General features: G+C 53.0%; 1 protein-coding gene across 5 annotated transcripts in view; it reads right to left on the reverse strand.

Moving 5' to 3' along the window:
• The window catches only part of LOC119976254 (solute carrier organic anion transporter family member 2A1-like), a 346,040-nt gene that overhangs the window by 162,360 nt on the left and 169,373 nt on the right, over positions 1 to 14,307 (reverse strand). For all 5 annotated transcript variants that reach the window (XR_005462888.1, XR_005462887.1, XR_005462889.1 and 2 more), the window contains one exon: positions 8,837 to 8,918. Coding sequence is in view for 2 of the 5 variants with exons in the window: in XM_038816619.1 (XP_038672547.1) it covers positions 8,837 to 8,918 (82 nt within the window). In the remaining 3 variants the exon portion in view is untranslated. The remainder of the gene's footprint in view (positions 1 to 8,836; positions 8,919 to 14,307) is intronic.

A 14,307-nucleotide genomic window follows, 5' to 3' on the forward strand; every position in this document is an offset into this window, starting at 1 on the left:
ACACAAACCAGAGCAGATAATACAATAACTAGAAAAAATATAATAATAATATTAATAATTTTTATTGTCACAAGTATGCTTACATTAACACTGCAATGAAGTTACTGTGAAAAGCCCCTAGTCCCCACATTCCGGCGCCTGTTCTGGTACACTGAGGGAGAATTCAGAATGTCCAAATTACCTAACAAGCAAGTCTTTTGGGATTTGTGGGAGGAAACCTGAGGAGCCGGATGAAACCCAAGCAGACACAGGAAGAATGTACAGATTCCGCACAGACAGTGACCCAAGCCGGAAGTCGAATCTGGGACTCTGGCGCTGTGAGCAACAGTGCTACCCACTGTGATACCGTGCTGATTGTGTACAGACCAGAGCTGAGGACAAATATATAAGAGCAGAAAATATACTAGGCAGGGAATACACAAACTGGAGCAGATAATACAAACCGAAACAGAAAACACAAAAACCAGTGCAGATAATACACAAACCAGAGCACAAAATACACAACCCAAAACATAAAATACACAAACCAGAAAGGAGAGTACACAAACCAGAGAACAAAATACTCAAGGCAGAGCATTGAATAGATAAACCAGAGTAGAAAATACACAAACTAGAGCAGAAAATACACAAACCTGAGCAGAAAATACAAAATCCAGTACAGGAAATGCATGAAACAGAACAGAAAATACACAAACCAGAGCAGAGAAATCGCAACGCAGAGCAGAGAATATCCAAACCATAGCAGAAAGTACACAACCAAAGATATTACAAAAACCAGCACAGAAAATACACAACCCAGAGCAGAATATGCACAAACCAGGGCAGAAAATACACAAACCAGAGCAAATAGTAATAAACCAGAGCACAGAGTACACAAACCTCAACAGGGAATACACAAATCAAAGAATATACAAATCAGAGCTAAGAATAAATAAACCAAAACAGGAAATACACAAGCCAGAGCATAGAATCCAGAAACCAGTGCAGACTTTACACAAAGAGCAGTGAGCACATAGACCAGAGCAATGAGCACACAGACTAGAGCAATGCGCACACAGACAAGAGCAGTGTGCACTCAGACCAGAGCAATCAGCGCACAGACCAGAGCAGTGAGCACACAGACCAGAGCAGTGAGCACACAGACCAGAGCAGAGAGCACACAGACCAGAGCAGAGAGCACACAGACCAGAGCAGAGAGCACACAGACCAGGGCAATGAGCACACAGACCAGAGCAATGTGCACTCAGACCAGAGCAATGAGCACACAGACCAGAGCAGTGAGCACACAGACCAGAGCAATGAGCACAAGACCAGAGCAATGTGCACTCAGACCAGAGCAATGAGCACACAGACCAGAGCAGAGAGCACTCAGACCAGAGCAGAGAGCACACAGACCAGAGCAATGAGCACACAGACCAGAGCAGTGAGCACACAGACCAGAGCAATGAGCACACAGACCAGAGCAGAGAGCACTCAGACCAGAGCAATGAGCACACAGACCAGAGCAATGAGCACACAGACCAGAGCAGAGAGCACATAGACCAGAGCAATAAGCACACAGACCAGAGCAATGAGCACACAGACCAGAGCAATGAGCACACAGACCAGAGCAATGAGCACACAGACCAGAGCAATGAGCACACAGACCAGAGCAGAGAGCACACAGACCAGAGCAATGAGCACACAGACCAGAGCAGAGAGCACACAGACCAGAGCAGAGAGCACACAGACCAGAGCAGTGAGCACACAGACCAGAGCAGAGAGCACACAGACCAGAGCAGAGAGCACACAGACCAGAGCAGAGAGCACACAGACCAGAGCAGTGAGCACATAGACCAGAGCAATAAGCACACAGACCAGAGCAATGAGCACACAGACCAGAGCAATGAGCACACAGACCAGAGCAGTGAGCACACAGACCACAGCAGTGAGCACACAGACCACAGCAGTGAGCACACAGACCAGAGCAGTGAGCACACAGACCAGAGCAGTGAGCACACAGACCACAGCAGTGAGCACACAGACCACAGCAGTGAGCACACAGACCAGAGCAGTGAGCACACAGACCAGAGCAGTGAGCACACAGACCAGAGCAGTGAGCACACAGACCAGAGCAGTGAGCACACAGACCAGAGCAGTGAGCACTCAGACCAGAGCAGAAAGCACTCAGACCAGAGCAATGAGCACACAGACCAGAGCAGAGAACACACAGACCAAAGGAGAGAGCACAAAGACCAAAGCAGAGAGCACAAAGACCAAAGCAGTGAGCACACAGACCAAAGAAGAGAGCACGCAGACCAGAGCAGGAAAGGGACAGATCAGAGCAGGAAATGTAGAGACTAGAGCAGGAAATACACCAACCAGAGCAGGAAATACACCAACCAGAACAGGAAATACACCAACCAGAGCAGGAAATACACCAACCAGAGCAGGAAATACACCAACCAGAGCAGGAAATACACCAACCAGAGCAGGAAATACACCAACCAGAGCAGGAAATACAAAAAACAGAAGAAAATACATAAAACCGAGCAGAAAATACATAAAACAGAGCAGAGAGCACTCAACCAGATCAGAGAGCATACAAATCAGAGCATAGCATACAGAAAATACACAAACCAGGGCAGAAAATAACCAACCAGGGCAGAAAATACACAGACCAGCACAGAAAATACACAGATCAGCACAGAAAATACACACAACAGTGCAAAGAATATTCAAATATGGACGGGGAATATTCAAATCAGAGTAGTGTTTGCACTGAGTGCTGAGCTTGTGGCATTTGAGTGCTACAGTGAGAGTTTGGTGACTGAGGGAGTATAAGGGTTCATTTTTATTTAAAGTCTAGTATTTCTTTTATTTAGTTAATTAACTTAAAAGTTGCTGTTTGGTCTATAAGAGGGTGAATTTTGAATCAGCTTTAAACAAGGTTCTACTTGGACTTACTTGCAGCTGGAGCTTGTTAATTAGTTAATTGCATTAGGCCAGTTTTCAGAAGCTAGAGTCACAGTATAAATAGGAGCTAGTTACAGTGCAGACTTTGTTTGCACTGAGTGCTGAGCTTGTGGCATTTGAGTGCTACAGTGAGAGTTTGGTGACTGAGGGAGTGCTGAGCTTGTGGCATTTGAGTGCTACAGTGAGAGTTTGGTGACTGAGGGAGTGCTGAGCTTGTGGCATTTGAGTGCTACAGTGAGAGTTTGGTGACTGAGGGAGTGCTGAGCTTGTGGCATTTGAGTGCTACAGTGAGAGTTTGGTGACTGAGGGAGTTAGGTGAGGAGGGAGTAAGGTGTTCCTTACATTTCATTTCCTATATTTATCAAAGAGCGTGAAGGGAGCCAGGAGTTTAGAGTACAGCTGACTGGAAGTAGAGTCGGAGGGCGGAGGTCCAGTTGGTCCACGGGGTAGCTAATTCTGTAAAGTAAGAGGGGATGGAGGCTAGGGCAGTTGCATGCTCCTCCTGTAGGATGTGGGTGGTGAGGGATACCACTGGTGTCCCCGCTGACTATACCTGCGGGAAGTGCACCCAACTCCAGCTCCTCAGAGACCGTGTTAAGGTACTGGAGCTGGAGCTGGATGAACTTCGGATCATCCGGGAGGCAGAGGGGGTTATAGAGAAGAGTTACAGGGAGGTAGCCACACCAAAGGTACTGGACAAGAGTAGCTGGGTTACAGTCAGGGGAAAGAAAACTAACAGGCAGACAGTGCAGGGATCCCTCGTGGCCGTTCCCCTTCAAAACAAGTATACCGTTTTGGATGCTGTTGGGGGGGGATGACCTACCGGGGGAAGGCCCCAGCGGCCAGGTCTCTGGCACTGAGTCTGGCTCTGGGGCTCAGAAGGGAAGGGGGGAGCATAGAAAAGCAATAGTAATAGGAGATTCAATGGTTAGGGGAATAGATAGGAGATTCTGTGGTCGCGAGCGAGACTCCCGAAAGGTATGTTGCCTCCCGGGTGCCAGGGCCAGGGATGTCTCTGATCGTGTCTTCAGGATACTGAAGGGGGAGGGTGAGCAGCCAGAAGTCGTGGTGCACATTGGTACCAACGATGTAGGTAGGAAAAAGGGTGTGGAGGTAATAAACAAGTTTAGGGAGTTAGGCTGGAAGTTAAAGGCCAGGACAGACAGAGTTGTCATCTCTGGTTTGTTGCCGGTGCCACGTGATAGCGAGGCTAGGAATAGGGAGAGAGTGCAGTTGAACACGTGGCTGCAGGAATGGTGTAGGAGGGAGGGCTTCAGGTATTTGGATAATTGGAGCGCATTCTGGGGAAGGTGGGACCTGTACAAGCAGGACGGGTTGCATCTGAACCAGAGGGGCACCAATATCCTGGGGGGGAGGTTTTCTAGTACTCTTCGGGAGGGTTTAAACTAATTTGGCAGGGGAATGGGAACCGGATCTGTAGTCCAGCAACTAAGGTAGACGATAGTCAGGACGCCAAAGCACATAGTGATGCAGTGGGGAAGGTAACAATGACAAAGGAGAGTACTTGCAGGCAAGGAGATGGGTTGAAGTGTGTATACTTTAATGCAAGAAGCATCAGGAATAAGGTGGGTGAACTTAAGGCATGGATCTGTACTTGGGACTACGATGTGGTGGCCATCACAGAAACTTGGATAGAAGAGGGGCAGAAATGGTTGTTGGAGGTCCCTGGTTATAGATGTTTCAACAAGATTAGGGAGGATGGTAAAAGAGGTGGGGGGGGTGGCATTGTTAATTAGAGATAGTATAACAGTTGAGAAAGGCAGTTCGAGGGGGATGTGCCTACTGAGGTAATATGGGTTGAAGTTAGAAATAGGAAAGGAGCAGTCACCTTGTTGGGAGTTTTCTATAGGCCCCCCAATAGCAGCAGAGATGTGGAGGAACAGATTGGGAAACAGATTTTGGAAAGGTGCAGAAGTCACAGGGTAGTAGTCATGGGTGACTTCAACTTCCCAAATATTGAGTGGAAACTCTTTAGATCAAATAGTTTGGATGGGGTAGTGTTTGTGCAGTGTGTCCAGGAAGCTTTTCTAACACAGTATGTAGATTGTCCGACCAGAGGGGAGGCCATATTGGATTTAGTACTTGGTAATGAACCAGGGCAGGGTATAGATTTGTTAGTGGGGGAGCATTTTGGAGGTAGTGACCACAATTCTGTGACTTTCACTTTAGTAATGGAGAGGGATAGGTGCGAGCAACAGGGCAAGGTTTATAATTGGGGGAAGGGTAAATACAATGCTGTCAGACAAGAATTGACGTGCAGAAGTTGGGAACATAGGCTGTCAGGGAAGGACACAAGTGAAATGTGGAACTTGTTCAAGGAACAGGTACTGCGTGTCTTTGATATGTATGTCCCTGTCAAGCAGGGAAGAGATGGTCGAGTGAGGGAACCATGGTTGACAAGAGAGGTTGAATGTCTTGTTAAGAGGAAGAAGGAGACTTATGTAAGGCTGAAGAAACAAGGTTCAGACAGGGCGCTGGAGGGATACAAGATAGCCAGGAGGGAACCTCCTGGTAGGATCCTCCTGAAGGGGCCTCACGGTAGCATGGTGGTTAGCATCAATGCTTCACAGCTCCAGGGTCCCAGGTTCGATTCCCGGCTGGGTCACTGTTTGTGTGGAGTCTGCACGTCCTCCCCCTGTGTGCGTGGGTTTCCTCCGGGTGCTCCGGTTTCCTCCCACAGTCCAAAGATGTGCGGGTTAGGTGGATTGGCCATGCTAAATTGCCCGTAGTGTAAGGGGGGATTGTTGGGATATGGGGATATGGGTATACGGGTTACATGGGTTTAAGTAGGGTGATCATTGTTCGGCACAACATTGAGGGCCGAAGGGCCTGTTCTGTGCTGTACTGTTCTATGTTCTATGAACTGAAGAAAGGGATTAGGAGAGCTAAGAGAGGGCATGAAAAATCTTTGGCGGGTAGGATCAAGGAAAACCCCAAGGCCTTTTACACATATGTGAGAAATATGAGAATGACTAGAGCGAGGGTAGGTCCGATTAAGAACAGTAGCGGGAGATTGTGTATTGAGTCTGAAGAGATAGGAGAGGTCTTGAACAAGTATTTTTCTTCAGTATTTACAAACAAGAGGGGCCATATTGTTGGAGAGGACAGCGTGAAGCAGACTGATAAGCTTGAGGAGATACTTGTCAGGAAGGAAGATGTGTTGTGCGTTTTGAAAAACTTGAGGATAGACAAGTCCCCCCGGCCTGACGGGATATATCCAAGGATTCTATGGGAAGCAAGAAATGAAATTGCAGAGCCGTTGGCAATGATCTTTTCGTCCTCGCTGTCAACAGGGGTGGTACCAGAGGATTGGAGAGTGGCGAATGTCGTTCCCCTGTTCAAAAAAGGGAATAGGGATAACCCTAGGAATTACAGGCCAGTTAGTCTTACTTCGGTGGTAGGCAAAGTAATGGAAAGGGTACTGAGGGATAGGATTTCTGAGCATCTGGAAAGGCATTGCTTGATTAGGGATAGTCAGCACGGATTTGTGAGGGGTAGGTCTTGCCTTACAAGTCTTATTGAATTCTTTGAGGAGGTGACCAAGCATGTGGATGAAGGTAAAGCAGTGGATGTAGTGTACATGGATTTTAGTAAGGCATTTGATAAGGTTCCCCATGGTAGGCTTATGCAGAAAGTAAGGAGGCATGGGATAGTGGGAAATTTGGCCAGTTGGATAACAAACTGGCTAACCGATAGAAGACAGAGAGTTGTGGTGGATGGCAAATATTCAGCCTGGAGCCCAGTTATCAGTGGCGTACCGCAGGGATCAGTTCTGGGTCCTCTGCTGTTTGTGATTTTCATTAATGACTTGGATGAGGGAGTTGAAGGGTGGGTCAGTAAATTTGCAGATGATACAAAGATTGGTGGCGTTGTGGATAGTGAGGAAGGCTGTTGTCGGCTTCAAAGAGACATAGATAGAATGCAGAGCTGGGCTGAGAAGTGGCAGATGGAGTTTAACCCTGACAAGTGTGAGGTTGTCCATTTTGGAAGGACAAATCTGAATGCGGAATACAGGGTTAATGGTAGGGTTCTTGGCAATGTGGAGGAGCAGAGAGATCTTGGGGTCTATGTTCATAGTTCTTTGAAAGTTGCCACTCAAGTGGATAGAGCTGTGAAGAAGGCCTATGGTGTGCTAGCGTTCATTAGCAGAGGGATTGAATTTAAGAACCGTGAGGTGATGATGCAGCTGTACAAAACCTTGGTCAGGCCACATTTGGAGTACTGTGTGCAGTTCTGGTCACCTCATTTTAGGAAGGATGTGGAAGCTTTGGAAAAGGTGCAAAGGAGATTTACCAGGATGTTGCCTGGAATGGAGAGTAGGTCATACGAGGAAAGGTTGAGGGTGCTAGGCCTTTTCTCATTAGAACGGAGAAGGATGAGGGGCGACTTGATAGAGGTTTATAAGATGATCAGGGGAATAGATAGAGTAGACAGTCAGAGACTTTTTCCACGGGTGGAACACACCATTACAAGGGGACATAAATTTAAGATAAATGGTGGAAGATATAGAGGGGATGTCAGAGGTAGGTTCTTTACCCAGAGAGTAGTGGGGGCATGGAATGCACTGCCTGTGGTAGTAGTTGAGTCGGAAAATTTATGGACCTTCAAGCGGCTATTGGATAGGTACTTGGATTAGGGTAGATTAAGGGAGTGTAGGTTAACTTCTTAAGGGCAGCACGGTAGCATTGTGGATAACACAATTGCTTCACAGCTCCAGGGTCCCAAGTTCGATTTCGACTTGGGTCACTGTCTGTGTGGAGTCTGCACATCCTCCCCGTGACTGCGTGGGTTTCCTCCGGGTACTCCGGTTTCCTCCCACAGTCCAAAGATGTGCAGGTTGGGTGGATTGGCCATGAAAAATTGTCCAAAATTCTATGATTAACCTAGGACAAAAGTTCGGCGCAACATCGTGGGCCGAAGGGCCTGTTCTGTGCTGTATTTCTCTATATCTATATCTATAAACCTTTGCTGAGCACTGTGAAAATACGCAATTCAGAGCAGAGAACACTCAAATCAGAGCAGGTAATATGCAAACCAGAGCAGAGAATATGCAAATCAGAGCAGAGCAGAGACTGCACAAATTACAGCAGGAAATACGGAAATCAGGGGCGCGATTCTCCGGAATCCCAGCAATGGCCCGAACCAGAGTAAAAAGTGGCGCGAACCACTCCGGCATCGGGCGTCCTCTGCACTTCCGGGGGGGTCTAGGCCGGCGCTGCGCCAACCAGCAGGCGAAGGTCCCGCGCATGCGCAGAACCGGCGGCATGGTCCCGCGCATGCACAGACTGGCCAGCGTGTTCTGGCGCATGTGCAGGGGAGCCTCTGTGTGGCTCTGCTATGGCTGGCGTGGAGGAAGGAAGGGCCCATGGCATAGGCCCGCCCACAGATTGGTGGGCCCCAGTCACGGGCCAGGCAACCGTGGGAGTCCCCCCAGGGGTGGATACCCCCGTGCAGTCCCGGAGACCGCACCAGCCAGCCTACCAGCCAGGTCCCGCCCTGTGGGACCATGTCCAATTCATGCCAGCGGGACTGGCCAGTAATCGACGGCCGCTCGGCCCATCGGAGCCCAGAGACTTGCTGGGGGTGCTGCTGCCAACGGCCCCCGATTGGCGCGGCCTGATCCCCGCCTCCACCCAAAAACCGGCGCCAGAGAATACGGCAGCCAGCGTCGGAGCAGCGGGGCGGGATTCACGCCGCCCCCCGCCCCCCCCCCCCCCCCCCCCCCCCCCCCCCCTCCCCCTCCCCCCCACCCCCGGGGATTCTCCGACCCGACGGGTGGTCGGAGATTCCCGTCCCAGATGTTGGTTTGATAGACAAGGAACATGATCATGGAAGTATCACATTTTTTTTGAAGACTTACTCTTGATGAACTCTCTGATTGTCATTTCTTGCATCTTTTGTTCTTCCGTCTCACTTAGCATATCAGATTCACTGCCTGACTTCTAAAAAACAAAGTGATGATAGTTGCAGGTTAAACATCCAAAGACACAATAGATGACACAAGACCAAAGATTATCCATAATTTTATCAAGACAACCTTGGATTGCAGCAATCAAGTTTTCTGGTTGTCTTTTCAAATTACAAATAGCACGCGTTGATGAGAGAGGTTTCGGGAGAAAGGGAGATGTAGTAAGACCCGTGACATATGGGGCGGGATTCTCCGATAATGGGCGCGATGGCCTGAATCCAACGGCAAAAACAGCGGAAATCACTCTGGCGTCGGGCCCCCTGAAACATCGCAAATTCTCCGGCCCAAAATGGTCTAGCAGCGGCGTGACACCATTGGCATCAGCCATCAAGGATGCGCGCTGTCGCAGCACAAAAGACGGCCCCCCAACTCCCCCGGAGTCCCGTCAAAATGGCCGCCCGCCGCGCAGTGCCGAGGTTCCAGGACCGGGACATCGAGGCGCTCCTGGACGCAGTGGAGCTGAGGAGGGAGGCCCTGTACCTGGACACAGCCGCAGGGTCGCACCACGCCTCAGCCGGCTCCTGTGGAGGGCATCAGTGCCGTGGCTGTAACAGCAAGGACAGGCGCTCAGTGTCACAAGAAAATCAATGGCCTTGTCAGGGCAGCCAGGGTGAGTACCCACCCCCACCTCCGATGTGCGGCACAGCCCTAGGTGGAACCGACATGGCTGCACCCACCCATGCAGGCTGCAGTGTCAGGATTGGTTGTGAACCTCTGCCAACATACACACAACCGCTGGTCTGCCTAACACTGTTGCGCTTTATCCCTGCCACCCACCTGCCCCCCCACAGGAGAAGCGCGCTCACAACAGCCGGGAGCGTGAGAGGACCAGAGGGGGTCCACCTGAACTGCGACCACTCACCATCCATGAGGGGGCCCTGGAATTTGCAGGCGGACGCGACGACCAGGAGGTTGCGGATGCAGAGGTCGGGGGTGCACCACCAAATGAGACCCCCACCGCCTGCCCCCCTTTTCCCCTTCCCCCATATCCCCCTTCCCACATATCCCCCTATAACCCCCTTCCCCCATATCCCCCTATAACCCCCTTCCCCCATATCCCCCTTCCCCATATCCATGCTTCCCACATATCCCCCCTTCCCCCATATCCCCCCTCCCCCATATCCCCCTTCCCCCATATCCACGTTTCCCCCATGTATTGTATATTGCAGGACCAAACGTCGACCCATCCGTCCCCGCAGATGCCGACCGCCCCCAGGATGATCCAGGGCGGCTACGCGCCAGGGACAGACCCGGCCCATCAGGCATACAACGCCCCAAGGATGATCAAGGGCAGCCAGGAGCCAGGGACAGACCCGGCCCATCAGGCATACAACGCCCCAAGGGTTCGGATGAGGAGCACGATACTACGCCACTGCTGTCTCCTACACCCTCCACCATCGCAGAGTCACTCACCTCGGTTGGGCACTTGGCGATGAGGCATCTGGGACACTAACTGGTGCGCACAACACAGCCGTCCCGGTATAGCAGGTGGAGGCAGCAGCAAAAGAGGGGCCAGGAGGTCGGAGGGCAGCTCAGCGCAAGCAACCATCTGCCGCCCAGACAGGTCCCAGGTTCCTGAAGTTGCCACGCCCACTCATAGACCTGATGCAGTCACGGACCAAGGGACGATCGAAGTGGGGGGACGGTCGGCTTGCAGCAGCTGCAGACGCAGGTGGAGGAGTCCACCCGCGTCCAGGAGCTGGGAGTGCTGCCGGTCATATGTGCCACCCAGGCCGCACGGGTAGCGTCCGCGGTGGAGGCAATGGGTATGACGGTGTCAGACACGGGGAGCAGTGTGCAAGGCCTGGGGCTTTCCGTGCGGGCGGCGTCCATGGCCCAGGACATGGCTGCCCTCTCACAGGAAGTCATGAGCCAGAGCCAGCAGCAGATGGCAGAGGCGCTCAACGCCGTGGCCCAGTCTCTGCAGACAATGTCCCAGACGCAGCAGGCAATGGCCCAGTCTCAGCAGGCAATGGCCCAGTCTCAGCAGGCAATGGCCCAGTCCCAGCAGGCCATTGCTCAGGGCATCGTCATTGCCCAGGTGCTGTCCAGCGTTGCCCAGACACAGACAGGGATGGCCAACTCCCTGAGCTCCATGGCTATAAACTTGCAGACCTTTGTTGATACCAAAGCAGGACTCCAGGATTGGCAGCGGCAGTGGTCGGGAGGGGCGTTGGATGCTCGGTCCATCATTTGCATCCCCAACCCATGTAGAGGTCCGGGGGCCATCGGGCACCCCAAGGGAGGAGGAGGTGCTGGGGCCCGTCCTGGGTCCCCCTGTAGGAGACCTCGGAAAACCGCGACAAAACCCCCCCTTCCGTCCCAGGTGCATCTGGTGGGCAACGGGCAGGACAGGCTGGCAGCTCGCCATCCCAGTCGCCCGAGCCGCAGCGTGGCCCATCTAGGCCGGGCCGCCCCGAGGAAACAGCCGCCAAAGGGATCCCGAATCACAGGGCAGGAACTGCAGGGGTCCACCTCCATCTCTGCTGTACCTTCTGGCGAACCACCTAGACGTCGTCAACGTAAGGCACAACAATTAGACGCTGTGTAAGTTGGCACGGGTGCAGGACACAGATTAGTTATAGGGGCTGGGGTGTGTGCGTGTGCGTGTGATTACATCGCCCTCAGGTGAGTGTGCCCTCCTCTCCCCCCGGGCAGATGACACAGTGTCACGGCCGCATGCAGGGATGGTCCAGGTGGAAGGTGGTACTGTTGCCATGGGTCAGACATTGTCCAACGATGTAGAGCCCAGAGCTCATCACAGAGCGGGTTGTCATCATCCTCCATCGCCTGCAATAGGCACACTGCCACTGGCGACCTTGTGAGCCCGGCCCGTTTTGCCGCAGGTGGATGTGCAATGGAGGGGTGATGTGCATGCAGGTGGGGTGCGGGTGTTTGGTGTTGGGTGGGAGGGGCGAGGGTGGTTGGTGGTGGGTGGGTGGGGTTAGGTTAGTTGGTGGTGGGTGGAGTGAGGGTGGTAGGCTGGTGCCGTGGTGTACAGTCTGTGCCCATACTCCGCGATTCTCACACCCCCCCCTAGTCAGTGCACCGGGGGGCTATCAGCCTGTCCCGTGCCTGCTGGCCCAGCCGGTATCTGTAGGCAGCCTCCCATCCATGTCCAGCCTTCTGTCCTGACCATTGCCCCCATCCTCCTCATTTGGGGAGGTCTGCGCCTCGTCTTGCTGCTCCTCCCCACCCCCTCCTCTGCCTGCAGCACATCACCCCTCTGCTGTGCTATGTAGTGCTCTACGCAGCAGGCCACAACGATGCGGCCGACCCTATCTGACGGGTACTGGAGGGTCCAGACACCTGAAGTGCATCTTCAGCAGCACAAAGCACCTCTCTATCACACCCCTGGTCTTTGTAGCGGTTCTCTGCGTCAGGCTGTGGCCTTCGTGTAGGTGTCATCAGCCACGACTGCAACAGGTAACCCCTGTCGCCCAGCAATCAGCCCTTCAGCCGCGGCGGGGGGGGGCGTCCCTCGAACATGGTGGGGATGAAAGATTGCGCCAATACGAATGAGTCATGTACACTGCCCGGGTACCGGGCGCAGACGTGCAGCATAATCATGCGGTGGTCGCAGACCACCTGAATGTTCTTGGAATAGGTCCCCTTCCTATTGGTGAACACGGCCCTGTTACGCAGGTGATCGCACAGCGACGTGCATCCCATCGATCGCGTCCTGGACCATGGGTTTCCTGGCCGCCACAGCGAAGCCTGCTGCCCGGGCATCCTGGCTGGCCTGGTCCATAGGGAACTGGATGAAGCGATCCGCAATGGCATATAGGGAGTCTGTCACTACACGGATGCACCGGTGCACCGATGCCTGCGAGATGCCGGACAGGTCCCCACTCGGCGCCACTTTAACCTTGATAACCACGGGCAGAGGGTGTCCTCCCCCAGTGCCACGCGGTACCAGGTGTGACATCAGGTGGCAGATGTGTGCCAAGGTTTCCCGGCTCATCCGGTGTCTCCTCCTGCATGCCCGGTCCGTGAGGTCCTGGTGTGACGAGCGGGGCCGGTACACACGGGGCCTCATCGGGCGTCTTTGTCGCCGTGGCACCACCACCACCACCACCTCCTCCTCCTCGTCCTGTCGTGCGAGCGGCCCTCCAGCCTGGACGGCTCCCACCTGCCTCCCTGCAGCACGCTCCTCTGCAGCAGCCTCCGCCGCGTCCCTGGCACGCTCCTGCTCCCCCAGGGCAACATGGAGAAGTGCGGCTCCCGGCACGGCGGCCAACATCGCTGGGTGGTGGGGGTGGGGGGGATAGACGGCACTCGCCCTCCCCTCTCCACCTCCCCCCTCCCCTCCCCGCCACACCCTAAACCACACTTCCCCCCTCCACACAACCCCCCCGCTCCACGCACCCCCCGCTCCACGCACCCCCCCCCCCACGCTCCACGCACCGCTCCCCCCACTCCCCACACCCCCCCCCCCCCCCTCCACACAACCCTCCCTACCCACCAACTGGGCTGCACCGCCACTTCTTCTGCGGCCGCCCCGCGCCGAGATCTACCTCCGCACTGGTTGGCGTCAACCATCACATCTGGTGCCCATAGCGTCACGCCGGTCCTCGCCATTCTCCGAGGCGGGCGCCGCGATTCACGTCAGCGGGATTTTTTGGGGGGCCAGAGAATTCGGCAGTCGGTGGGGGCGGGATTCATGCCGCCCACCGGCAATTCTCCGACCCAGCAGGTGTCAGAGAATTCCGCCCATGATTGTACATACAAACATTTGAATTAAGATCAGTAGTAGGTCACTCGGCCCTGAGCCTGCTCGGCTATTCAATGAGATTATGAATGATTGAATTATTATGTATTTTTTAAGTACCCAATTCTTTGAGGAAGTGACAAAGTGAATTGATGAGGGAAGGGCTGTAGATGTCATATACATGGACTTCAGTAAAGCATTTGATAAAGTTTCCCATGGCAGGTTGATGGAAAAAGTGAAGTCGTATGGGGTTCAGGGTGTACTCGCTAGATGGATAAAGAACTGGCTGGGCAACAGGAGACAGAGTAGTGGTGGAAGGGAGTGTCTCAAAATGGAGAAAGGTGACTAGTGGTGTTCCACAGGGATCCGTGCTCAGACCACTGTTGTTTGTGATATACATAAATGATCTGGACGAAGGTATAAGTGGTCTGATAAGCAAGTTTGCAGATGACATTAAGATTGGTGGAGTTGCAGATAGCGAGGCGGACTGTCAGAGAATACAGCAAAATATAGATAGATTGGAGAGTTGGGCAGAGAAATGGCTTTGGAGTTCAATCCAGGCAAATGCGAGGTGATGCATTTTGAAATATCTAACTCAAGAGCAGACTATATGGTCAATGGAAGAGTCCTGGGGAAAATTGATGTACAGAGA

The sequence above is a fragment of the Scyliorhinus canicula genome, chromosome 13 (genome assembly GCF_902713615.1).
Source record: "Scyliorhinus canicula chromosome 13, sScyCan1.1, whole genome shotgun sequence".
NCBI lineage: Eukaryota > Metazoa > Chordata > Chondrichthyes > Carcharhiniformes > Scyliorhinidae > Scyliorhinus > Scyliorhinus canicula.